The sequence below is a fragment of the Mustela erminea genome, chromosome 21, assembly GCF_009829155.1.
Source record: "Mustela erminea isolate mMusErm1 chromosome 21, mMusErm1.Pri, whole genome shotgun sequence".
Taxonomy (NCBI): Eukaryota; Metazoa; Chordata; class Mammalia; order Carnivora; family Mustelidae; genus Mustela; species Mustela erminea.
The window spans coordinates 3814158-3839190 of record NC_045634.1 but is presented as its reverse complement, the minus strand read 5'-3'; the positions used below and the strand labels follow the sequence as shown (position 1 = coordinate 3839190).

The 25033-nt window shown below is 37.2% G+C and overlaps 1 protein-coding gene across 6 annotated transcripts in view; it reads right to left on the bottom strand.

The window, feature by feature from the left end:
• The window catches only part of ZMAT4 (zinc finger matrin-type 4), a 388221-nt gene that overhangs the window by 76053 nt on the left and 287135 nt on the right, over positions 1–25033 (bottom strand). For all 6 annotated transcript variants that reach the window (XM_032329176.1, XM_032329175.1, XM_032329171.1 and 3 more), the window contains exon 6: positions 10673–10769. In XM_032329176.1, coding sequence (XP_032185067.1) covers positions 10673–10769 — 97 coding nt within the window. The remainder of the gene's footprint in view (positions 1–10672; positions 10770–25033) is intronic.

Genomic DNA, 25033 nt, shown 5'->3' with positions numbered 1-25033 from the left:
GTGGCAAAGTTGTATTAGAAATAAAATCTCCTGACTCAAAATTCAGTGCTCTTTCCTCTACAAAATTTAATAATCTCTCATCTCAACACCTCTCTAGAAGTTATTACTAAAAATATAAATATAAGACCTTGAAAATTACTGACACCTTAATACTTACATTGATTTAATCGGTCAGATTAGGGTCATTAAGAACCATTTGGCTGACTTCCAGTTCCAGCTCTGATACTGTACAAACCTTTCACTTGAGAAAAAAATAAAAGCTGGATAAAATTTAAAGGGAAAGGGTGCCTGAGTGGCTCAGTGGGTTAAGCGACTCCCTTCAGCTCAGGTCATGATCTCAGAGTCCCAGGATCGAGTCCCACATCGGGCTCCCAGCTCCACAGGAAGTCTGCTTCTCCCTCTGACCTTCTCCTCTTTCATGCTCTCTCTCATTCTCTCTCTCAAATAAATAAATAAAATCTTTCAAAAAAATTTAAAGGGAAAACTTTGAAAGCTTTGAAGAATTGGGGGCAGCAGATGTCAGTATACTTTCAGGAAAGTATTACTAATAATGAACGACATTTCATGATGACAAAAGGTGATAAAAAGGGCCAATTCAAGGAATATTTTGAAAAGTTCTTAAATTTGTAAACATCTAATAGTGTACCTTTAAATATATAAATACAAGAAATAGAATTAAAAGGACACCCAGGAAAATGCATACCTACAGTAAGAAGTTTTTTAAGTCCTTCTATTTCTCATGAATGTAATAAGCAGACAAAAAATCAGTAAGGACATTGAATATTGAACAAGATTTAAAAACTTGACCTAATTGATATATAGAACCATTGATCCAATTACTGAAAAAGGCACATTCTTTTCAAGGGAACATGAAGTTTTACCAAAATTGAACATTTGCCTGGGGCATAGAGCAAGTCTACACAAATTTTAGGAGATTGAAATCATTTAGAGTATGTCCTCTGACCAGAGTGGAATCCAGGTATAAATTAATCCCCCAAAATATAAATAGAAAAAGCCCCTACATATTAAGTGGTAAGCAGAGTACTTCTAAATAGTCATGAGTAGAAGAACTTACAGTAAAAATCAGAAAGTTGAAATAAATAATAATAAAATATAGTACCTAATAAAACCTCTAGGATACAAAAAATAACTTGTGGGTTGTAGCTAAATCAATGTGGTAAGGGACATTGAGAGCCTGAAATCCATATATTAGGAGAAAGGAAACAGTGGAAAATTGATGATCTATACTTTCCTATGAGGAAGCTAGGGGGAAATGCAAATTAAATCCACAGGGAGTAGAAGAAAAGAATTTTTTAAATGGCAGAAAAGAACTATACTCAGAGAAAATCAACAAACCCCAACATTCATTCATCAAAAAGACTAATAAGGATTGACAAACTTCTAATAAAAATGGTCACACATTTTTTAAAAAAGGAAGAGACAAATAATATTAGGAATGGGAAATATCCTACAGACAATTATAAATAAAAAAAAGGGATATCATGAACAACTTTATACAAATACATTTAAAAATATAGATAAACTGGCAAATTCATTGACAAATAACTAATTTAAAATCGATACAAGACGAAATAGAAAATATGGGCTTGTTTCATTGAAGAAATTAATTTTTTTCATAATATAATTTATTTTTTACTTTTTTATAAACATATAATATATTTTTATCCCCAGGGGTACAGGTCTGTGATTCACCAGGTTTACACACTTCACAGCACTCACCATAGCACATACCTTCCCCAATGTACACAACCCCACCCCCCTTCTCCCAACCTCCCTCCCCCCAGCAAACCTCAGTTTGTTTTGTGAGATTAAGAGTCACTTGTGGTTTGTCTCCCTCCCAATCCCATCTTGTTTCATTTATTTTTCTCCTACCCCCTAAACCCCCCATGTTGCATCTCCACTTCCTCATATCAGGGAGATCATATGATAGTTGTCTTTCTCCAATTGACTTACTTCGCTAAGCATGATACCCTCTAGTTCCATCCACGTCATCGCAAATGGCAAGATTTCATTTCTTTTGATGGCTGCATAGTATTCCATTGTGTATATATACCACATCTTCTTGATCCATTCATCTGTTGATGGACATCTAGGTTCCTTTCCTAGTTTGACTATTGTGGACATTGCTGCTATAAACATTCGGGTGCACGTGCCCCTTCGGATCACTACGTTTGTATCTTTAGGGTAAATACCCAGTTGTGCAATTGCTGGGTCATAAGGTAGTTCTATTTTCAACATTTTGAGGAACCTCTATGCTGTTTTCCAGAGTGGTTGCACCAGCTTGCATTCCCACCAACAGTGTAGGAGGGTTCCCCTTTCTCCGCATCCTCGCCAGCATCTGTCATTTCCTGACTTGTTAATTTTAGCCATTCTGACTGGTGTGAGGTAATATCTCATTGTGGTTTTGATTTGTATTTCCCTGATGCCGAGTGATATGGAGCACTTTTTCATGTGTCTGTTGACCAACTGTATGTCTTCTTTGCAGAAATGTCTGTTCATGTCCTCTGCTCATTTCTTGATTGGATTATTTGTTCTTTGGGTGTTGAGTTTGCTAAGTTCTTTATAGATTTTGGACACTAGCCCCTTATTTGATATGACGTTTGCAAATATCTTCTACCATTCTGTCAGTTGTCTTTTGGTTTTGTTAACTGTTTCCTTTGCTGTGCAAAAGCTTCTGATCTTGATAAAATCCCAATAGTTCATTTTTGCCCTTGCTTCCCTTGCCTTTGGCGATGTTTCTAGGAAGAGGTTGCTGCAGCTGAGGTCAAAGAGGTTGCTGCCTGTGTTCTCCTCAAGGATTTTGATGGATTTCTTTCTCACATTGAGGTCCTTCACCCATTTTGAGGCTATTTTCGTGTGTGGTGTAAGGAAATGGTCCAATTTCATTTTTCTGCATGTGGCTGTCCAATTTTCCCAACACCATTTATTGAAGAGGCTGTCTTTTTTCCATTGGACATTCTTTCCTGCTTTGTCGAAGATTAGTTGACCATAGAGTTGAGGATCTATTTCTGGACTTTCTATTCTGTTCCATTGATCTATGTGTTTGTTTTTGTGCCAGTACCATGCTGTCTTGATGATGACAGCTTTATAATAGAGCTTGAAGTCTAGAATTGTGATGCCACCAACTTTGGCTTTCTTTTTCAATACTCCTTTTGCTATTCAAGGTCTTTTCTGGTTCCATATAGATTTTAGGATTATTTGTTCCATTTCTTTGGAAAAAATGGATGGTACTTTGAAAGGAATTGCATTAAATGTGTAGATTGCTTTAGGTAGCATAGACATTTTCACAATATTTGGTTCTTCCAATCCAGATCATGGAATATTTTTCCATTTCTTTGTGTCTTCCTCAATTTCTTTCATGAGTACTTTATAGTTTTCTGAGTATAGATTCTTGGCCTCTTTGGTTAGGTTTATTCCTAGGTATCTTATAGTTTTGGGTGCAATTGTAAATGGGACTGACTTCTTAATTTCTCTTTCTTTTGTCTTGTTGGTGGTGTAGAGAAATGCGACTGATTTCTGTGCATTGATTTTATATCCTGACACTTTACTGAATTCCTGTACAAGTTCTAGCAGTTTGGGAGTGGAATCTTTTGGGTTTTCCACATATAGTATCATGTCATCTGTGAAAAGTGATAGTTTGACTTCTTCTTTGCCAATTTGGATGCCTTTAATTTCCTTTTGTTCTCTGATTGCTGAGGCGAGGACTTCTAGTACTATGTTGAATAGCAGTGGTGATAATGGACATCCCTGCCATGTTCCTGACCTTAGCGGAAAAGCTTTCAGTTTTTCTCCCTTGAGAATGATATTTGTGATGGGTCTTTCATAGATGGCTTTGATAATATTGAGGTATGTGCCCTCTATCCCTACACTTTGAAGAGTTTTGATCAAGAAGGGATGCTGTACTTTGTCAAATGCTTTTTCAGCATCTATTGAGAGTATCATATGGTTCTTGTTCTTTCTTTTATTGATGTGTTGTATCACATTGATTGATTTGCGGATGTTGAACCAACCTTGCAGCCCTGGAATAAATCCCACTTGGTCGTGGTGAATAATCCTTTTAATGTACTGTTGAATCCTATTGGCTAGTATTTTGGCGAGAATTTTCGCATCTGTGTTCATCAAGGATATTGGTCTACAGCTCTCTTTTTTGAGGGGATCCTTGTCTGGTTTTGGGATCAAGGTGATGCTGGCCTCATAAAATGAGTTTGGAAGTTTTCCTTTCATTTCTATTTTTTGGAAGAGTTTCAGGAGAATAGGAATTAGTTCTTCTTTAAATGTTTGGTAGAATTCCCCTGGGAAGCCGTCTGGCCCTGGGCTTTTGTTTGTTTGGAGATTTTTAATGACTGCTTCAATCTCCTTACTGGTTATGGGTCTGTTCAAGTTTTCGATTTCTTCCTGGTCCAGTAGTGGTAATATTTATGTCTCTAGGAATGCATCTATTTCTTCCAGATTGTCAAATTTGTTGGCGTAGAGTTGCTCATAGTATGTTCTTATAATTGTCTGTATTTCTTTGGTGTTAGTTGTGATCTCTCCTCTTTCATTCACGATTTTATTTATTTGGGTCCTTTCTCTTTTCTTTTTGATAAGTCTGGCCAGGGGGTTATCAATCTTATTAATTCTTTCAAAGAACCAGCTCCTAGTTTCGTTGATTTGTTCTATTATTTTTTTGGTTTCTATTTCATTGATTTCTGCTCTGATCTTTATGATTTCTCTTCTCCTGCTGGGTTTAGAGTTTCTTTCTTGTTCTTTCTCCAGCTCCTTTAGGTGTAGGGTTAGGTTGTGTACCTGAGACCTTTCTTGTTTCTTGAGAAAGGCTTGTACCGCTATATATTTTCCTCTCAGGACTGCCTTTGTTGTGTCCCACAGATTTTGAACTGTTGTGTTTTCATTATCATTTGTTTCCATGAATTTTTTCAATTCTTCTTTAATTTCCTGGTTGGCCCATTCATTCTTTAGAAGGATGCTGTTTAGTCTCCATGTATTTGGGTTCTTTCCAAATATCCTCTTATGATTGAGTTCTAGCTTCAGAGCATTGTGGTCTGAAAATATGCAAGGAATGATCCCAATCTTTTGATACTGGTTGAGACCTGATTTAGGACCAAGGATGTGATCTATCCTGGAGAATGTTCCATGTGCACTAGAGAAGAATGTGTATTCTGTGGCTTTGGGATGAAATGTTCTAAATATATCTGTGATGTCCATCTGGTCCAGTGTATCATTTAAGGTCTTTATTTCCTTGTTGATCTTTTGCTTGGATGATCTGTCCATTTCAGTGAGGGGAGTGTTAAAGTCCCCTACTATTATTGTATTATTGTTTATGTGTTTCTTTGATTTTGTTATTAATTGGTTTATATAGTGGGCTGCTCCCATGTTAGGGGCATAGATATTTAAAATTGTTAGATCTTCCTGTTGGACGGATCCTTTGAGTATGATATAGTGTCCTTCTTCATCTCTTATTATAGTCTTTGGCTTAAAATCTAATTGATCTGATATAAGGATTGCCACTCCTGCTTTCTTCTGATGTCCATTAGCATGGTGAATTGCTTTCCACCCCCTCACTTTAAATCTGGAGGTGTCTTCGGGCTTAAAATGAGTTTCTTGCAGGCCACATATAGATGGGTTTTGTTTTTTTATCCATTCTGATACCTTGTGTCCTTTGATTGGGGCATTTAGCCCATTAACATTCAGGGTAAGTATTGAAAAATATGAATTTAGTGCCATTGTATTGGCTGTAAGGTGACTGTTACAGTATATTGTCTCTGCTCCTTTCTGATCTACTACTTTTAGGTTCTCTCTTTGCTTAGAGGACCCCTTTCAATATTTCTTGTAGAGATGGTTTGGTGTTTGCAAATTCTTTCAGTTTTTGTTTGTCCTGGAAGCTTTTAATCTCTCTTTCTATTTTCAATGATAGCCTAGCTGGATATAGTATTCTTGGCTGCTTGTTTTTCTCGATTAGTGCTCTGAATATATCATGCCATCTCTTTCTGGCCTACCAGGTCTCTGTGGATAAGTCTGCTGCCAATCTAATATTTTTATCATTGTATGTTACAGACTTCTTTTCCTGGGCTGCTTTCAGGATTTTCTCTGTCACTAAGACTTGTAAATGTTACTATTAGGTGACGGGGTGTGGACCTATTCTTATTGATTTTGAGGGGCATTCTCTGCACCTTCTGGATTTTGATGCTTGTTCCCTTTGTCATATTAGGGAAATTCTCTCCAATAATTCTCTCCAATATACCTTCTTCTCCTCTCTCTCTTTCTTCTTCTTCTGGAATCCCAATTATTCTAATGTTGTTTCATCTTATGGTGTCACTTATTTCTCAAATTCTCCCCTCCTGGTCCAGTAGATGTTTGTCCCTCTTTTGCTCAGCTTCTTTATTCTCTGTCATTTTGTCTTCTATATGGCTAATTCTTTCTTCTGCCTCATTTATCCTAGAAGTGAGAGCCTCCATTTTTTATTGCACCTCATTAATAGCTTTTTTGATTTCAACTTGGTTAGATCTTAGTTCTTTTATTTCTCCAGAAAGGGCTTTTATATCTCCCGAGAGGGTTTCTCTAATATCCTCCATGCCTTTTTCGAGCCCAGCTAGAACCTTGAGAATCATCATTCTGAACTCTAGATCTGACATATTACCAATGTCTGTATTGATTAGGTCCCTAGCCTTTGGTACTGCCTCTTGCTTTTTTTTTTGTGGTGAATTTTTCCGCCTTGTCATTTTGTCCAGATAAGAGCATATGAAGAAGCAAGTAAAATACTAAAAGGGTGGCAAAGACCCCAGGAAAATATGCTTTAACCAAATCAGAAGAGATCCCAAATCGTGGGGGGGGGGGATAAAAAGAGGTTCAGAAAAAAAAAAGAAACAATTAAAAAAAGAAGACAAATAAAGAAAAAATATTAAAAAGAAAGAAAAATATATATATATATATGAGATAAACTAGTTAAAAAACATTTAAAAAGAGAAGGGTAAAAGTTAAAAATAAATTTAGCAGAAGAAAAAAAAATTAAATTAACTGCGAGACTAAAGAATCATGGGGAGAAAGCCATGAGTTCTGTGCTTTGCTTTCTCCTCCTCTGGAATTCCGCTGCTCTCTTTGGTATTGAACCTGCACTCCTTGGTATAGGTGAATTTGGTCCTGGCTGGATTTCTTGTTGATCTTCTGGGGAGGGGACTGGTGTAGTGATTCTCAAGTGTCTTTGCCCCAGGCAGAATTGCACCGCCCTTTCCAGGGGCCGGGCTGAGTAATCTGCTCGGGTTTGCTTTCGGGAGCTTTTGTTCCCTGAGCGCTTTCCGTAGAGTTCCGGAGGATGGGAATGAAAATGGCGGCTTCCCGGTCTCTGGCAGAGAGGAGCCGAGCACTTGGGGCCCCACTCCTCAGTGCGCCCTCAGAGAACAGCGCCCAGTTACTCCCATCTGCCTGACCTCCGGCCACGCTCCAAGCTCACCGAGCCTGTGGCTGGTTCAAGGTAACACCGAGCTGTGAGCTCACTCCTCGGCTCTGTCTCTGTAGCCGGCTTCCCCGTTCTAATACCTGTAAGCTCTGTGACACTCAGACACCCCCGATCCTTCTGTGACCCTGCGGGACCTGAGGCCACACTGACCCCGCATGGTCTTCACCCCGGTTTAGCCTCTGGAGCCATGTCCCTCAGCGGAACAGACTTTTAAAAGTCCCAATTTTGTGCTCCGTTGCTCCGCCGCTTGCCGGGAGCCAGCCCCTCCCCCCAGGGTCTATCTTCCCGTCGCTTTGGATTCACTTCTCCGCCAGTCCTACCTTTCAGAAAGTGGTTGTTTTTCTGTTTCTAGAATTGCTGTTCTTCTTCTCTTTGATCTGCTGATGGATTTGCAGGTGTTTGCAATCTTTAGATAAGCTATCTAGCTGATCTCCTGCTAGCTGAAGTAGTCTCAGCCTGCTACTTCTCCACCATCTTGACTCCACCAAGAAATTAAATTTTTAATAAAAATATTCCCACAGTATAGTCACCATAGCTTCCCAATGAATTCTTTCTAAAATTATTTATTTATTTTTAAAGATTTTATTTATTTATTTGAGAGGGAGAGAGAGAGCACAAGCACAGGGAGTGGCAGGCAGAAAGAGAAGCAGGTTCCCCGCCGAGCAAAGAGAGCTCAATGGGGGACTCATTCCCAGCACCCTGGGATCATGACCTAAGCAGGAAGTAGATTCCTAAATGACTGAGCCACCCAAGCATCCCCTTCCCAATATTTAAGTAAGAAGTAATAGCAGTTTACTACAAACTCATTCAGGGTTTAGAAAAGATGGAAAACCTCTCAACTTGTTTAATGAGATTAGCATAAAGTTGATGCCAAAACTAACAGGGAGATTACAGAAAATCATGGAAGAATCTGTCTTAGAAACACACACACACACACACACACACACCCCACACAATATCTCTTAGCTATAAGGGCAGATGAAACAGTCATGTGGCAAGGGCTTTTTGCCCTCAATTCACTCATTAGAAAGAGAGCAACCTTGTGCTTAATGTGGTAGGGACAAGTATCTTGTTTACTGGAAAGAAGGCAGCACTGGTAGGAGATGAACCTTTCTAAAGTCACTCATATTTATTAAAGCCACCAGGAAAGTAATGCTTTCTTTTTCAAAATTCATCATTATACTCTACTGGCAGTCCTCCATGCCAGGCCTGTCTGTAGTAACTCAGAGAGATGGGAGAAGCAGAAGCCTGAGTCAGACACTGCTAAGTTCAGTCCTGGTTCTGCCATTTTTGGCAAGGGGATGTTCAGTTAGTTCTTTGGTCTCCCTTAACCTTCGTGTTCTTGTATAAAATAATGGGTTAATGCTATTTATCTGAAGGTAGTTCAGGGGATTCAGTGAGAGGATGGATGTGAAAAGGCCTGTACCCGTGGAGAGGCAGAGAGTCTCCTGAAGCTGGAGATACTATATGCAAGACGTATTTACGGAATTTGTGCCACTTAAAGTCATTATTCTCTACCATTTTCTATTTATTAACAGCAATAAACGCATGTTCCTAAAAGACTTTCACTGACTGTTGCAGCTACCTGAAATGCATCTCTGTGTCCATCAGATGCCTATGGGTTAGAACACATTTGGTGCCTCTTACAACGTGCTAGTTAGAGAAACAATGGATAGACTGTCTGGGGTAGGTCAGCAGTGTCAGTATTCAATACAAGCATTCAGGGTGCCCCACAACAAATCAGAGAAAAATCTTCTTTTTTGAAGAATTACCTTGATAAAATCCTCTGGGGGTGGATCAGAGTACTAGCAAGTCATGAAAGGGGCTTTGACTCATGAGAAGGCATAAACTGAGGGAAGTCTGAGAGTCCATCACTAACTTGGGGCTTAAATTTCCTCACCTACTCTAGACCCCTGAAACCTATATCTTTATAATAGCTTTGCAAAAAAAAAAAAAAAAAAAAAAAAAAATTCCTTGTCTGGAAAGCACCTTCCTCATACGCCTGCATAGAAAATTGTTACTCGTTCTTTTAGAATCACACACTCATTCCATCAAAAATGTTTATGAAGCCCTTCATACGTACTGAGTACCAACAAGACACCAAGGTTAATAGGATGGTGAGCAAAATCAGACCACAGCCTCATTTATGTGTTCAATCTCAGGCTCTGTACAGATGTTCCTGTCAGTCTTGCCCTTGTTATTCCCTCCTGGGTACTCAAAGCTCTGGGTGTTCACAATATTAGAGAACAATCCCTGTGCTCACATGACTATTTCCCCAGCCTGGAAGGGAGCTAGCTCTGCAAGAGAAAGATCTAATTCAGTTCAGCTTTTCTTCCCCAGGGCACACCTCAGAGTCTGACATGTAGTGGACACTCGATAAAATGTTTGTTGACTGAATCATTCATTATTCATGAGGTCTTGATACAGTAAAATCTGTTGAATGATTCTGGTAATGAATATGAGAGAAATAAAAACAATTATACTTAGGAAAATTACATATTTTTGAGATTTTTTTTGTTTTTTTCCTTTTTTATTAGATTTTCTCAGTAGTCCTAGCAGCGATTTTAAATACTTACAAAGCTAACATCACTGATCTTTTTTTAAAGATGCACAGTATAAATATAGTTGAAATTATGCCCGATAGCCTATTCTGGTTTAAAAACTATGAGAATTTGGGAGGAAAAACAGAACGAGCTGTCATTTAATTAGAAATAGCTATGCATTCAAATAACTTAAAAGATACCAGAGAATTTGTTAGGTTTCTGTACTAATCAACAATTTTCACCTAAAAATGGTAAGTGGTAGAAGATATTCATAGAATTTGACTTCACAACACCAAAGCCTGGCACATCTCCCAAACAGAAATAACATTGTTTCTTTAAAAACACTTAGAATAGATCTAAGAGTTTCCCAAAGTTTGTGAAAATGTGCTGAACTGTTATTGAAAAAATTAAAGAATGAAAACAAGCAGATGAAAGAGCCTGTCATTACTTGTGCTAAAAAAGGAGAAGCCATCTTTAAGTTGTGCTAGGCAGGCCCTAGAGGTTTCAGTGTAGATATCAGGGGAAATTTTGAGATAAAGAGATGTAGTTTCCATTGACTTATTTTGAAATAATTAAAATGTTTAGCCTTTTTTTTTTCCCCACCATGCTATAAATTATATACAAAAGGACCGAAGGGTAAAAGTATGAAAGTACCTACTTGGTCTGGTGTTTTGATCCTTTCAGATGGGCATGATACTGTTCTATGGAGTTTAGAGAGACACTGCAGATCGTACATCTGTAATTGCGCCTCAGACCTGTGGACAACAGACACACTTGATTAGCTGCATCCTTGCCATCACTACCTGAATGAACTCCAGAATCTCTAAAAAGTTCTGGGCAGAGTATCTAAAAGGGCATCTGGTCTACCCCACCAACACTTCAATCCTCCTTACAAAACCCGGCCAACGCTTCCCTTAGTAGAAGTTAGAAGCAGGTTGCTCCATTTCTGGATGCCTGAAATTATTAGGATGTGGCAAATTGAATGTAATTAAAAAAAAAAAAAGTGTGTGGGGGGAGAACATGCTTCCTGTGATACAAAGTTTCTGGACATTTTGTAACCCAAACAAAGATAATACTACTTTTTTCTTAAGCATAGAGACATGGTATGCTGTCATATCTGCAAAGAAATTTGAGACCCCAGAGAAAAACTCTGTCTCGATTACTCTTTCAACCCTATTCCAATGGCAAAATCACAAATTCAGCTTTAGATCTCATTCACTGGAATTCTTCCAGGATCATCTTATAAAATGCAAATACCCAAGAGATGGATAATAATCTAATTCGCATAAAAGCTTACTTTCCACCAAAGAGTTTTTAAAAAAGTTATTCACTAATTTGTTTATTAATTTAATTCATTCAATTCATTCATTAATAAAGTATCAACTTTGGACCAGCCACTAGGGATTCCGAGATGAATAAGATGTTCTTTTCTTTCAAAGTGTTTAGTAAATATGCTGACTTCTTTATAATATTGATTCATCTAGTCAAATGTGTTAGAAAGTAGCTTTAATCAAACTTGAAACATTTGCCACAGCTCAGAGACCCCATGAAATACATTCCTTCTGCTAGTGTGTCCCATCAGAGTAGAGAGAAAGGTAAACTGTGGGTCATGATCTGAAAGTTTGAATTTAAATCTTGGCTCCAGTCATTCCTGGTTGTATGATCTAGGGGAAATCATGCAATTTCTTCCTGGTCTCAACGTGAAGACAAAACCATTCACATCACAAGGCTGCTGTGAGAATTAGGCAAGTAAATATATTAAAATGCTTATCAAGTGACAGTTGTTATTAATTTTGCTCCAACATTCTATGTCTTACCATTGGAAAGCCAGAATTATAAACAGTTGTAGCATTTTATTCCCCCTGATGAATGCATAGCATTTTCTTTCTGAGAAACAAAATTGTTCTCATTTTTCTAAAAGGAAAATACACAGCATTGGTAGAATTGTGTAACCTACAACCTGGGTGACTTTATATAAATTAGTTGACTCCTCTGGATTTCTCATTCCTTAAAGGATCGTGGGAAGGACTGAGCGAGATAATGCATGTATGAAAGAGTAGCTGTTATATAACAAGTGTTCAACATAAATTAGCTATTGTTATAATTTCAAAGGGATATTAAAATAGAATTTTTTTGCTCAGTGTCACAGAGGAAGCCCTAAGTTGAAGCCCAGTCCAAAACATCCAAAGGAAATAGTCAAGAATCAATTTCTAACCCAGAGCTGACTACCCACTACCAGTCTAAAAAAGAGGTTGAAGAGGAAAGAAATAGGTAGAAGATTTCTTAAAGGAGCCATATTGTACTGTTTTACTTACCCTACTCCTTGTGAATTGGATGTGTCCTTCTCTCTCACCTCAAACCTATGGGGAAAGACTTCAGTGGAACTAACCCCTAAAGAGCTTCAGAAGTGCCTCCTTACACTTGGGAAGCCAGGTATTGGACTCTTGATACCCCCTGCAAGATTCAAAATTCCAGAGTCTGTGGCTAGTTAGCAACTTTGATGGCAAAGCAAGAAAGGTGGCAGGATTGGGCACGTATTCTCACAGCTTGCCAGAGTAAAAGATATGTGAGAGCTTCCCACAGACCCATGTGTGTCCTGTGTATGAGCAGAGCTGGTTTGGTGACGTTTAGGATACTGGAGTTGGAAGCAATAAGACCTCAGCAGAAAGATGCTAAAAATGTTCAGCTGGATATCTAGAGGCTTCAAGTGACCCCAGAGGAAATATGTAGCTCATATCAAGTAATGCTGAGTCCCTGAAAAGCCATGAAATCACCCCATGAGAAGAAGAGACAGTTTGCAGCCCGTGCCAGATCAGGCAGCATCTACGCTAGCCTTGTCTGTTTATCTATCAAGTCAACTTTTGTCCCCCTCACCTTTATAACCTGATACCCTGCTTCCCACAGCCTTGAAGGAACCTGAGGCAACCTTCTGAGCTAAAGGGATAAAAAGCAAAACCCTAGAAGGAAAGCAAGAGCCCTCGTGGAGAAACAGAGAGGAGCCTATGGATCTTTCTTTTCTCACAAACAGGCAGCCCAAGCAGATCAGAGCAGAGAGAGGGGAAAAAACCCAACTTTTAATGAAGATTGGAGATACCTGAGAAATTGTTTTTCTATCCCGGATAGATCAATTAAAGGCATAGAACTTTTATGTATCTAGGAATGAGAGTAAAAAATTATTTTCAGCATAAAAGAAAAGAAAAACAAAAAGAAAAAAAAAAAAAAAAACCTATGCCACCATGAAGAGCTGTGCTTCCATCACCTTTTGACTTCACAGGTGTGCATGACTCAGAACGATGACTGTCGTCCCCAAACCCAGAGAACATAAGTTATCAAAACCAGCATGTGAGCCGTTTGAATGCTTCTCTAGGGCTGGTCCATTCCTTCTTTTATGCATGGAGTCAGAATATGAAAACCAGCTTCAGGCCTTCCTCTCTGGGTTTTCCATCAATGTTGTCATAATAAACAGTAACTACTATTTCTACGGGTCCTCTTCAGACTACAGACTAATCAAAGTTTGCCTCATAACAAATGGAGGTTCAGCTTGGCAGCAGACATAAATATTTATGTTTAAAAATGGGCATTTTTAAGATCACCAACAAATCTAAAAAATATTCTGATCTGTGCTTTTCATTACAGTTCTCATGCTCTGCAGCCCAACAGAGGCGTGGGCAGGAAATAGCTGGCACTTTATTACGATGTAAACTACAGGAAGCATAAACTAGGAAGGCAGTGGGTATAAACAAGAACAAAGGCAGGGAAGGGGCCGAGGAGTCCTCCCCCACACATGACACAGTGTCCTTGGTGGGAAGTTAGGCCTTTATTAATGCTCAGTTGAAATCCTAATTAGTTTGGAATTATACAGCTCCTTTTTCCTCCGAGAACTAGAGAATCTTATTAAACAAAAATGCTAACTTTCTCATTCAACTCGTTTTCAGCGCAATACCATACTAAGAGCATCCTGAAACTTTTGCATACCTAAAGGTTATTTCTGCAGGATTGCTGGTATGTGTTGGAAAATTTAGACATGGCTGCAAGGAACTGGCAGTCCAGCTGGACAGAGAGCAAAGAGCAACAGTGCAAGGTAGATCATGGAAAGTACCATGGTCAGGAGTGGAAGGTACGGGGACAGAGGAGGACACTGTTTCTAACTCAGAGAATCTGGGAAAGCTTCTTGAAGATGCATCACTTTTGTATTTATATTCTTAGCACAGTGTGTAAAACAGATGGTCCTGGAGTGTTTAGCAGTATGGGACTACTCAGTGTGTCTTTTCAAGTCTCACCAAGCCAGACTTCAATGCCCCTGCAGCTTCCCATGCATCCATTTTACATCACAGAAACATCATCGCACCTTTATGACAATGCCAGGTGATTTTGCTGAACGCCAAGAGTGTAGGAGAGAATAAAATGGACCAAATAATTTTTGATGGAGCTAGGCAGGTTCAAAGGCAATAAAAAGTAAACAAATAAACACATTATTACATACTGTGAAGGCGTCACTCAGATGTAAACAGGCTAACGAGAGAAAAAGAGGGAGGAAGGGTGGTTTTGGATGGTACGGTCAACAGAGTTGTCTGAGAAGTGTGCAATGAAACCGGAGGGACGAGATTTCAGCTGTGATATGAAAGACTCGTTAGAGTAGTCCAGGGAGAGTGAGTAGTAAGCAGAGAGGGCCAGGGATAGAAACGGGCTCAGACTGTTCAAAAAACAAACAAACAAACAAACAAACAAAACAAAGCAACTACTAGCCCAGAATTCTATATTCTACAAAAATATCCTTCAAAACTGAAAGTAAATAAAAACATTTTCAATAAATGAAAACTAAGAGAGTAGTTTGCCAGCAGACGTAGGTTACAGAAAAGCTTATAAGGGTCTTTAGAGGGAAGGCAAATGGCACCAGATGTAGACTCAGATCTACAGGAAAAAATGAAGGATACCATAAATGATTAATATGTGGGCATCCATCTTTTTTATTCCTCTAAATTTATTTGAAGACAGAAAACAATTAAAATAACTCTAACATCATATTGTATATTATGGTGTTTATAATATATTTCTATGTGTTAAATGACAATATAGTACAAGAATGGATAGGAGTAGAACAATACTGCTAAAAGATCATATTTTACATAAAATGGTAAATATCAGTTATAAGTAGTGAGTGGTCATTCGAGGATGAATATTATAATCCCCTAGAAACAAACAAAGATATACAGCTAAACAGCCTATAGAAAGATTACATAGGATAATAAAAAACATTTGATTAACCCAGAAGAAGGCAGGGAAAGAATAGAAAACAGATGGAAGAAATAGAAAATAGATAGCAAATGGTTTAGTTAAATTCAACCATATCGATAATTATATGTAAATGGACCAAACATTTAAAAGACAGAAATTGTCAGTCTAGATAAAAAGCAAGATTTAAATATATACTGGCTCCAGAGGTCTATTTTGTACACTTATAGGTTAAAAGTAAAGGGACAGAAAAAGGCATACCATGCAAGCAATAAGCATACAGAGTGGAGGTGCCGTATTAATATCAGGCAAATAGATTTCAAGGTGAGAATTGTTGCCAGAGAGGAGGATGTTTTATAATGATAAAGTGAGAAATTCATCAGGAGAACCTAACAATTCTAAGTGGAATTTAGCTAAGAATAAGGCTTATGGATACATGAGACAAGAACTGGTAGAAAGAGAGGAAGAAATAGTTGATAGAGCAGTAAGACAAAAAAAGTCACTAAAGTTTAAAAAATCTGAATAAAACTATCACCCACTTTGTACTTATTGATATTTATGGAACACTACATTCAATAATTGCAGAATACACAAACTTTTCAAGTATATACAGGAAGCAAACTAAAGGAATGTGATGGGCCATTAAAAAATTGTACTAAATTTCAAGTAATTATATTTTGTAGAAAGGTTTCTTTGACTGCAATTGAAATAAATAACGGTGGTATTTATAAAAAGAACTAAAGTTTTATAAATAACCTGTGCTTAAAGAAAAAAAATCCAAGTGGAAATTAGGAAATATTTTGAATTCAGTGATAATGACAATACTACATATTAATCAGTTAATCAGTCTTTAATCAGTTTTTAGAGGGATAGCTTCATATCCAAAAGGAAGAGAGGCTCAAAATCAACAGTCAAAATTTAAATCCTATGAAACTAGAAAAAAACAATACCAAATAATATCAAATAATATCAAACCAAGTAGAAGAAGAGAAGAAATAATAAAGGGAAGAAATCAATAAAATAGAAACAAATAACAGAATAATTAACAAAACCCCAAATTTGCTTTTTAGAAAGGATTAATACATGTATCAGGGCAAATCTGTCAGAGGTTATAAAAAACAAGGAACATAAATTATGAAAATAAAAGAATTGTTATTAATTCAGGTCCTGCAGGCATTTTAAAAAGATAATAAGAGAAAGAATATTATGAACAATGTTGTGCCAGTAAATCTGACAAAGTATGCGAGATGGACAAATGTCTTTAAAAATTCAATTTACCAAAGCTAACACATGATGAAATATAAAATCAAGATAGCCATTTATCTATTAGTGAAATTGATTTTCTTGTCCAAAATTCTCCCACAAAGAAATCTCTAGAATCAGAAAGTTCTTTGGACAATTCTACCAAACATTAAATGATTTCATAATATCACTTACACAAACTCTTTTAGTAAACAGAGGAAGAAATATTTCCATACTCATTTTTGAGCCAACATAACACCAATAAAAATTGTGATAGACTCTAAAAGACAATAAAATTGCAAACCAATATTTGTCATGAATACGACCAAAAAAATCCTTTAAAAATTAGAAACACATAACAGATATAGATGTGTGTGTATATATGTACACAAATCAGTTCCATCATAACCAAGTTTGTTTATTCCAGGAAGTTAAGAGTAGTATGACATTTAAAACTCAAATAATATAATTCACTACATTAACACACAAAATGAGAAGATAATATAGTCCTAATAGGTGCAGAAAAAAGCATTTGACAAATGTTGATATCCATTAATGATCAAAATTCTTAACATAGTAGAAAAATGTTTTAATTTAATAAAGAACATCTATCAAAAACCTACAGCTAACATATTAAATGCTGAAATATTGGACAGTTTCCTAAAATCAGAATAAAGCCAATTGGTATTACAACGTTGCCATTTGTATACAACGTTGCACCAGAGATTTGAGACAGTGCCGTAAAAAAAAAATAAAATAAAATAAAATAAAAGGCCTGCAGATTTGGAAATGAAGAAGTAAAACTGTCTTTATTCATGGAAGATTATGGTTTAAAAAGATATCCTAAGAGACCTACAAAATAACTGCTAGATTAAGTGAGTTTAGAAAGGTAACTTGACACAAAGCCAGTAGTTTAAAAAAAAAAAAAAAGGTATTCTTAAAATGGTTTCAAACAACTGGAAAGTAAAAATGAAAAATACCACTATAATAGTATCAAAATATTTTAAAACACTTAAGAATAAAAGGAATAAATTTAGCAAAAGCTGTACAAGACTGAGAACTACAAAACTTGGTTGAGAGAAATTAAGAGCTACCTAAATAGTGACCGAATACACCATATTCATGAACCAAAAGAATCATTACTATTTAATATATCGGTTCTCCTATAGATTCCATGCAAACTTGATCAGAATTTCAACAGGCTCTTTATAGAAACAGACAAGTGTATTTTAAAATGTGTGTGGAAATCTAAGTACCTAAAATGGACAAAACAATTTGAAAAAAGAAGATTCTGAGGACTCACACTTGAGGATTTCAAGATTTACTACAAAAGTTGGTGTGATCATAACAGTGTGGCATTAGCATCAGGATGAATAAATTGTATCAATGGAACACAACATAGAGTCTAGAACTAGAACTAGAGGTACACACAAAAAGTCAATTGATATTTTTTCCAATTTTATTAAAATATAATTGACATATATCCCTACAGAAGTTTAAGATGTACCCCATAATGACTTGACATACATATATTGTGAAATGATCACCTAAATAAGGTTAGTTAACACCCATCATCTCATATAGATTAAAAAAATAAAGAAAAGAAAAAAGAAAAAATAGATTTTTCTTATTATGAGAACTTTCAGGATCTATCTTTTTAGCCACTTTCAAATATACCATGTAGCTGTGCTAACTATAGTCATCATGTTGTACATTTCATCTCTAGTAGTTATTTATTTTAGAACTAGAAATTTGTACCTTTTGACTACTTTCATTGATTTTCAATAAAGGTGTCAAGCCAATTCAATGGGGGAAAGAAGGCTTTTTCAACAAACAGTGCTAGAACAACCAGATAAATGTAAGAAACAAAAAGATGAGCGTCAACCTCTGCCTCACAGCACACATTAAAAAATAAGATTAATTATAGATTTCAATGCAAAAGCTAAAACTATAAAGCTTCTAGGAAAATATAGGAGAATAGCTTTATGAACTTGGCATAGGCACAGATTTCCTAGGGAACAAAACACACTGAACATTAAAAAAAATGATAAATTGGATCTTACAAAAAATGAAAGTGTCTGCTTATAAAAAAAAAACATAAAGAAAACAAAAAGGTGAGTCACATCCTAGGGGAAAATATATATATATATATTTGGAATACTTACATCTGATACAGCACTTGTGTCCAGAACATGTAATTAACTCTTACATACATGCCAATAATAAAAATACACAACCCAGTCTTTCAAAGGACAAACTACTTGATCAGATTAGTCATAAAATAAGATATAAAAATGATCAATAAGCATATGAAAAGGTGCTTAGCATCATTTGTCACCAGGGAAATAAAAATCAAAAAAACATCTAAATTCTATCTCATGCCCACCACCAATGATAAAATAAAATAAAACAACAATACCAAATGTAAATGCCCCATGTAGAACAACTGGAATTCTCATACCTTCTGGAGGAGACTGCAAAAATGGTAAAACTGTCAGTTTCTTATAAAGTGAATCGGATATTTACCCTAAGACTCAGAAACTCTATTCCTAGACTATTTATGCTCAGCATGTAAAGCAAGACTTGTATGAGAATGTTTATAGCAGCTTTATGTCTAATGGCCAAAGTCTCAAAACAATCTAAATGCTCATCAATACGGATTGATAAGCAAATTATGATACACTCATATAATGGAATAATACCCAAGAACCAAAACAAAAACAACAAAAAACCCAAAATAGAACAAAAACCTAATTTATGTAACGACATCAATGAGTCTCAGAAATACAACCTGTAGGTAAGGAATTCAGATACAAAGAAGCACATACTGTATGACTTCACTCCTACAAAGTTAAATAACAGCAAAGCTATACTCTAATAACAGAATTCAGAACAGCATTGTCTTTAGGGAGTGGATTGACTGGAAGGGGGCACAAGACAATTTTCCAGAGCCAAGTACTTGGTTGGGATGGTAGTTATAGGGCATATTCATTTACCAAAATTCATCAGATTGGATACCCAAGATCCTCACATTTCATTTTATTAAGAAAAGTTAACAGTTGTGGTTCTAACCAAAAACCTCAGCAAACTAGAGACTCAAGTTTTGCCAGTTTCTGTTCCTCCTCATTTACACCCTACAAATTCTATTGTTTCACATTACTAGAAAGTAAATTTCATTTTCCTATTTATGCTTTGATAACCTTATAGGATGCCAAGAAATATTTCCATATGTTCTGTATTACAGTGCTTACTAAAGCTGGGACCATTTTGAAAGATGATTAATAATACAAAAGTAAAAAAAAAAAAGGCATTTGGCCTTGAATTATTTCTTTCTCCTCTATTTCTTACACATTCATTAATCAAATGGTCCTCTAAATGGATTTGTCATCTTCCAGCATAAAAAATAGTTGCTAATACTTACATTACGTATGCCATACATAAGCCCCATTGTGCTCACTTTACCTATTTACTCTTTACAACACCCTATGAGCAGACACTACCATTATCCTGATTTAAAGATGAGTAAATTGAGGTACAAAGACTTACTCAAAATCACAGAGCTGGCTGGAGACACAGCTGGATTTTGAACCCATGTATTCTGTTCAGGAGTCGATCTCCTAACTGTTAGTCATTCTGCCTCCCGTGACAGGTGACGGGGAATGAAGTCACAGAAAGGCTCTTTAGGGCTTATCTAGTCCAGAGGTCTTCACACTGGCCACTAGAGGATCAAGTACAAGCTGTTAACAAATTCCAGGTGATTATGATTCAATAAATTCAGAGTGGAACCTAGAAATCTACATTTTCTAAAGTTCCTCAAGGTGCAAGTTTTCAAGAAACCATTGGTATGGTCCAAATCCCCATGGTATGGACACATGAAGTTTTTTTATAAGCGGAATTGTTTGTTTTGACTTGCACTTGAAGGTGTTCTTTTTTAAATATGGCTGACTTTAGGCACTGGCCTCATTTCTGCTTTGTGCACAAGTTTATTACCATCTCTTCAAATACATCAGATTCTTTTTTTTTAAAGATTTTATTTATTTATTTGACAGACAGAGATCACAAGTAGGCAGAGAGGCAGGTAGAGAGAGAGAGGAGGAAGCAGGGTCCCCACTGAGCAGAGAGCCTGATGGGGGGCTCAATCCCAGGACCCTGGGACTATGACCTGAGCTGAAGGCAGAGGCTTTAACCCACTGAGCCACCCAGGTGCCCCAAATACATCAGATTCTTGAGGAAAGTTATCATGTCCCCTAAGGTTCTGCATACCAGGTTGAAATTCTATTGGCACTTCAACAATATCCTTCATTATAATATAGTTTCAAATTTCCAGCATGGTCTCTATCATTACCTTCTGAATGGCATTTCCTGTTTGTTGATGGCATTTTTAAGCTATAAACTTCAAACTGAAGACCAAGTCCCTAGTGTGGTTTTATCACTATACAACATATAGCAGAATGGTCATAGCCCTTTCACACCATTAATTCTAACAATACTTTTAAAGCTTTGAGAGAGAGAGAGAGAGTGTGTGTGTGTGTGTGTGTGTCTGTATGTGCGCGCACGCGCGCGTGTGTGTGTGTGTGTGTGTGTGTGGCAACAATGACCCATTGTCATTTCCACACAGGTTTCTGCTAAGTCTTTTCCACGCAGGTTACTGCTAAGCCTAATTTTCATTTCCTTGAATTTTATGTTTGATCATTTAGATGTTCCTGCTTATTCCCATTAAGCTCCATCTCAATAAATTCTACCTATTCCTCTGGGGATAGAAAATATAATGTAGCTTATGTATCAATTCTGATTGGTTGGTAGTGATTGCCAGAGTGCTATGAAGAGATTACGAGCCCTCCTTCCAGATGATAAAGGAAGATCACCATCATCTACTAGCCATGTCTGTCACTGATGAGGGGTAGAGGGCCAGTGGTGTGCTTTTGATGTCTGTATCATTCCAGCTCCAGCATATTAACACAAATCATAGAAAATTCAGGCCAAGGAATATTTTGGCAAACCAGGAAGTCATTAAAATGTAGGTGGTAGTTAAAACTGTAGCAATGGTTAGATCATCTATGGAGATGGTATGGGTAAAGGGAAGATAATATAGAAGTTAGAATTTCTTGATGTCAGAGCACTGATGACCTGATATCTCACCCTGACACACAGGGTAGGAACCAGGTCTGTGGATATCTCCTGCTCCCACTGGATCTCCACTTTTCGTGTCACTGAATCCAGGGCCAGATGTGGTGTGGGAAGCTGGTGCCAGGTCATGCATATCTTTGAAGCTGGAGCACCAACATTCAGACACAATCTCAGTTCCTCTTTTCCCTCCTGAGTAGTTTATCTTTGCTCTTCCCTATCTCACAACCATTTTTCCTCACTGGCAGCTGATCCTGCTGATTTCAGGTCCAACACTAGATGCAGAAGAAATGGCTTTACGTCCACTGCCTCACCACTTGCCATAATTACATAAATTCTGATTCTTACAATGAGTTCCTTACTCTATACCAATCATGGTGCTTGTACTCTTCTGATCAAATCCTAACTTCAAGAGGTGGTATTGAGAAAGCAGAGGGAAGAAAGCGTTTCTGGAAAAGTGAAGAAGTCACTATTATCATAAATTTTTTTTTCAATTTAGGAATTATTAAACATGATCCTATTTAATGATTTAGTAGTAATAATTTAATAATAAGATTGTTGCCTTATGAACATTTTTAGCCCAATTTACAGATGAGAAAACCATAGTTTAAAGACATTAAGATCATAGAATTAAGAAGTGGAAAAGGTAGATCTGTATCCATCTATTTCTGATTTCAAAGCTAGTGACCTTGATAACTACATTAGCGCTTTTATTAGAAAAATGGAGGTAAGAGAAGGAAAGTAGAAGATTCCCGCTTCTAAAAAACAGACACACACACATACACACACATACACACAGACAGACAGACACACATACACACAGATAAAATTTGAAACTTATTATGTAAAATAGACAAAGCACAGCTGCTCTAGTCAAAATGGGAATTAGGGGGCTCAAACACCAGTCAGTTTCCCAACACAGTACAAGCATAGCACTTAGGGTATCCCAAGTAAGGGACGGTGTGGGCTCTGTAAAGCAGAGTTGGACAACCACTGCATTCTGTCATGCTACCCCTCACAAAGATAACATGAGGAACGTACATGCCTGTATGTCCAACACTAGACTCGCACGATGGAATGTCTCTTCCCTGTGAGTTTAAGCCAAGAAGACTTCACGAGGGTCAGGGTTTGATGCAGTCCTGGTTAAAGGAGAGCCTATGTTCCTCCCTCCTACAGACATTACTGTGTATAGGATACTTAAATGCTTAGCTTTCTGAATTCATACCATTGCCCATGGGCTAGACTGCAGGGTACCAAACAGTCAATTAAACAAAGAACACACATTTTCTAAAACAACTCTTTCTTAGCTTAAAGAGTATATATGCAAAGCCTTGAAAATGGAATCAGAACGCAAATGGCTTTGCATCTTCAAAAGCTATTTCCAAGCAAACAAAACCTAAAGCTATGGAATAAATTTATTCTCAGTAATTAAAAGACAATTTCAGCCATGTTGGATGCCTGACCCAAGAAAGGACTGGAAAATTGTCACCCTACTGGGAAGAGTCAGAAGGGACAGAGTAGTTTATTCTAAATATTAAAAAGCTGCTTTAGTAGAAAAAGGTTTAGACATTTTTCTACACGGCAGAGGATAGATACATTTTCATGCTTTGAGCATATCAGCCCCCATACAACCTTGATCTTAGCCTTAGAGGTTATCATTACTATTATGATAATACCCAAAGGATTAAACTGGTTTTTCTTTTATTTCTGTGAGCTGAATTAAATGTTAAGAAAACAGAAATAAAACTGATCTGAAGCAATCTATTATTTGAATTGTACTCAAGTGATTTTTAAAAATACCTTCTTCCTGGTCTGGATCTTGATGTACTACAAATGGAAATTCACAGAACATGAAATGTGCCTTTTCCTTGGAGTCCCACATCCACGGAGCTCTGTGGATATAAACAACTAATAACATAGCTGCATAGCTGGGGCATTTTTTTTTTTTTTACATAAAGTGTTTTCATAAAATTTATTTTTTCCTACAACACAATTGCTGATTATATTACACTTAAACTAGCCTATACTCCTAACATGAAGTTATAAGTTATGGCATCAAATTAAACAATGGGTTAAATGAAGGCTCAAATAGTCATTTGTAACCCATAAGGTATGCAGGAAAGCACAGATACACAGATCTTCCCTTCTCTGTCCTGCAGGGGTGCCTCTCCACACCATCTCTCATTTCTTTCCACGGGCTCAGGATCACAGGCTGCTGTGATTTCCCTGAAGAATTGTCAGTAGTGCTATTAGGGTCACAGCTGTTAAAGAATCATGGTATTGACATTTTAGGTGCATCAGCCGAGGATACAGAGATTGTCAACTCTTTCAGACATCTGCTGGAAGTCCAAATGCCTCGTTAGCAACACTTGCTCTGGAGCTCTACCAGCTCCCTGGTCAATCAAAAGGCCCCAGGAAGCAAGAGAAGCTTTGGTGGCCATCTCTAAGACATCTCGCCCCAGAAGGACTCAAAGGTGAAGAAGGAACAGCAGAAGTGTCCTAATTGTCTGTATGTCCTTTGAATCACTTTATGAATGAGATTGTGCTCTTTCCCTCTCTACCACTTACACACAATCCAGCCATTAGGTATAGGAATATAATTTTTGGTGTCCTTCTAGTTCTTTTGTTAGTTAATCCTGGCTGCTTGTAGACATCCATCTCCAAAGGCCAAGTCTTTATCTTACTTTGAGCAGACAACCTGCGTTATGTTGAGCAGACAATCTCTGTGTTAAATCTTGGCTCTATGCTGTGTCCCTGCAGGACTGGCCCTTTAACAGGGATGTTTGAAACTAAAAAGTCTTCAACACGTGAAGAAAATAACTTTAAAGGTGGAATTTCTTGTCTGGCCAGGTGGGTGGAAGACACCTTTTATGAAGTCAGTGGCCTTGAAATCACAAACGCCGAAACTACCTGTTCTACTTTCCCCTGGCACATACCCTGACACATGTAGCCCCACTGTGACCAGAGGAAGTGACTTTTCTCCAGGACACATGGCAGTAGAGCTCCCTATTTAATACCATTGTCCAGCAGCCTTACTCTTTATAGAAACGTGCCCGATCTTGTTTGAGTCATAATGTCACAGATGATAGCAAAATGCACAACTTACAGGGTGAAGAAACATGATTTTAGAAAAAGAAAATATTGTGAAAAATCTAGGAAAGACTGACTCAGTAGTTCTCAAATACACCGGAGCCTAAGAATATAGGAAACAAATGACATGGAGGAAGATGGACCCATCGATCATTTCCAGGAGGCTGGGAACTGTACTTTTCCTCTTTGAATCTATACTTGTTATTTAAACCTCAGAAGTCTCCATTCCCTCATCGGTAAGTTGGAGATAATAATTGTACCTACCTTAGAGAGTTTATATGAAAAGTGAAAAAGTTAATATAGGCGAATAACAACACAACAGCTCAATAAA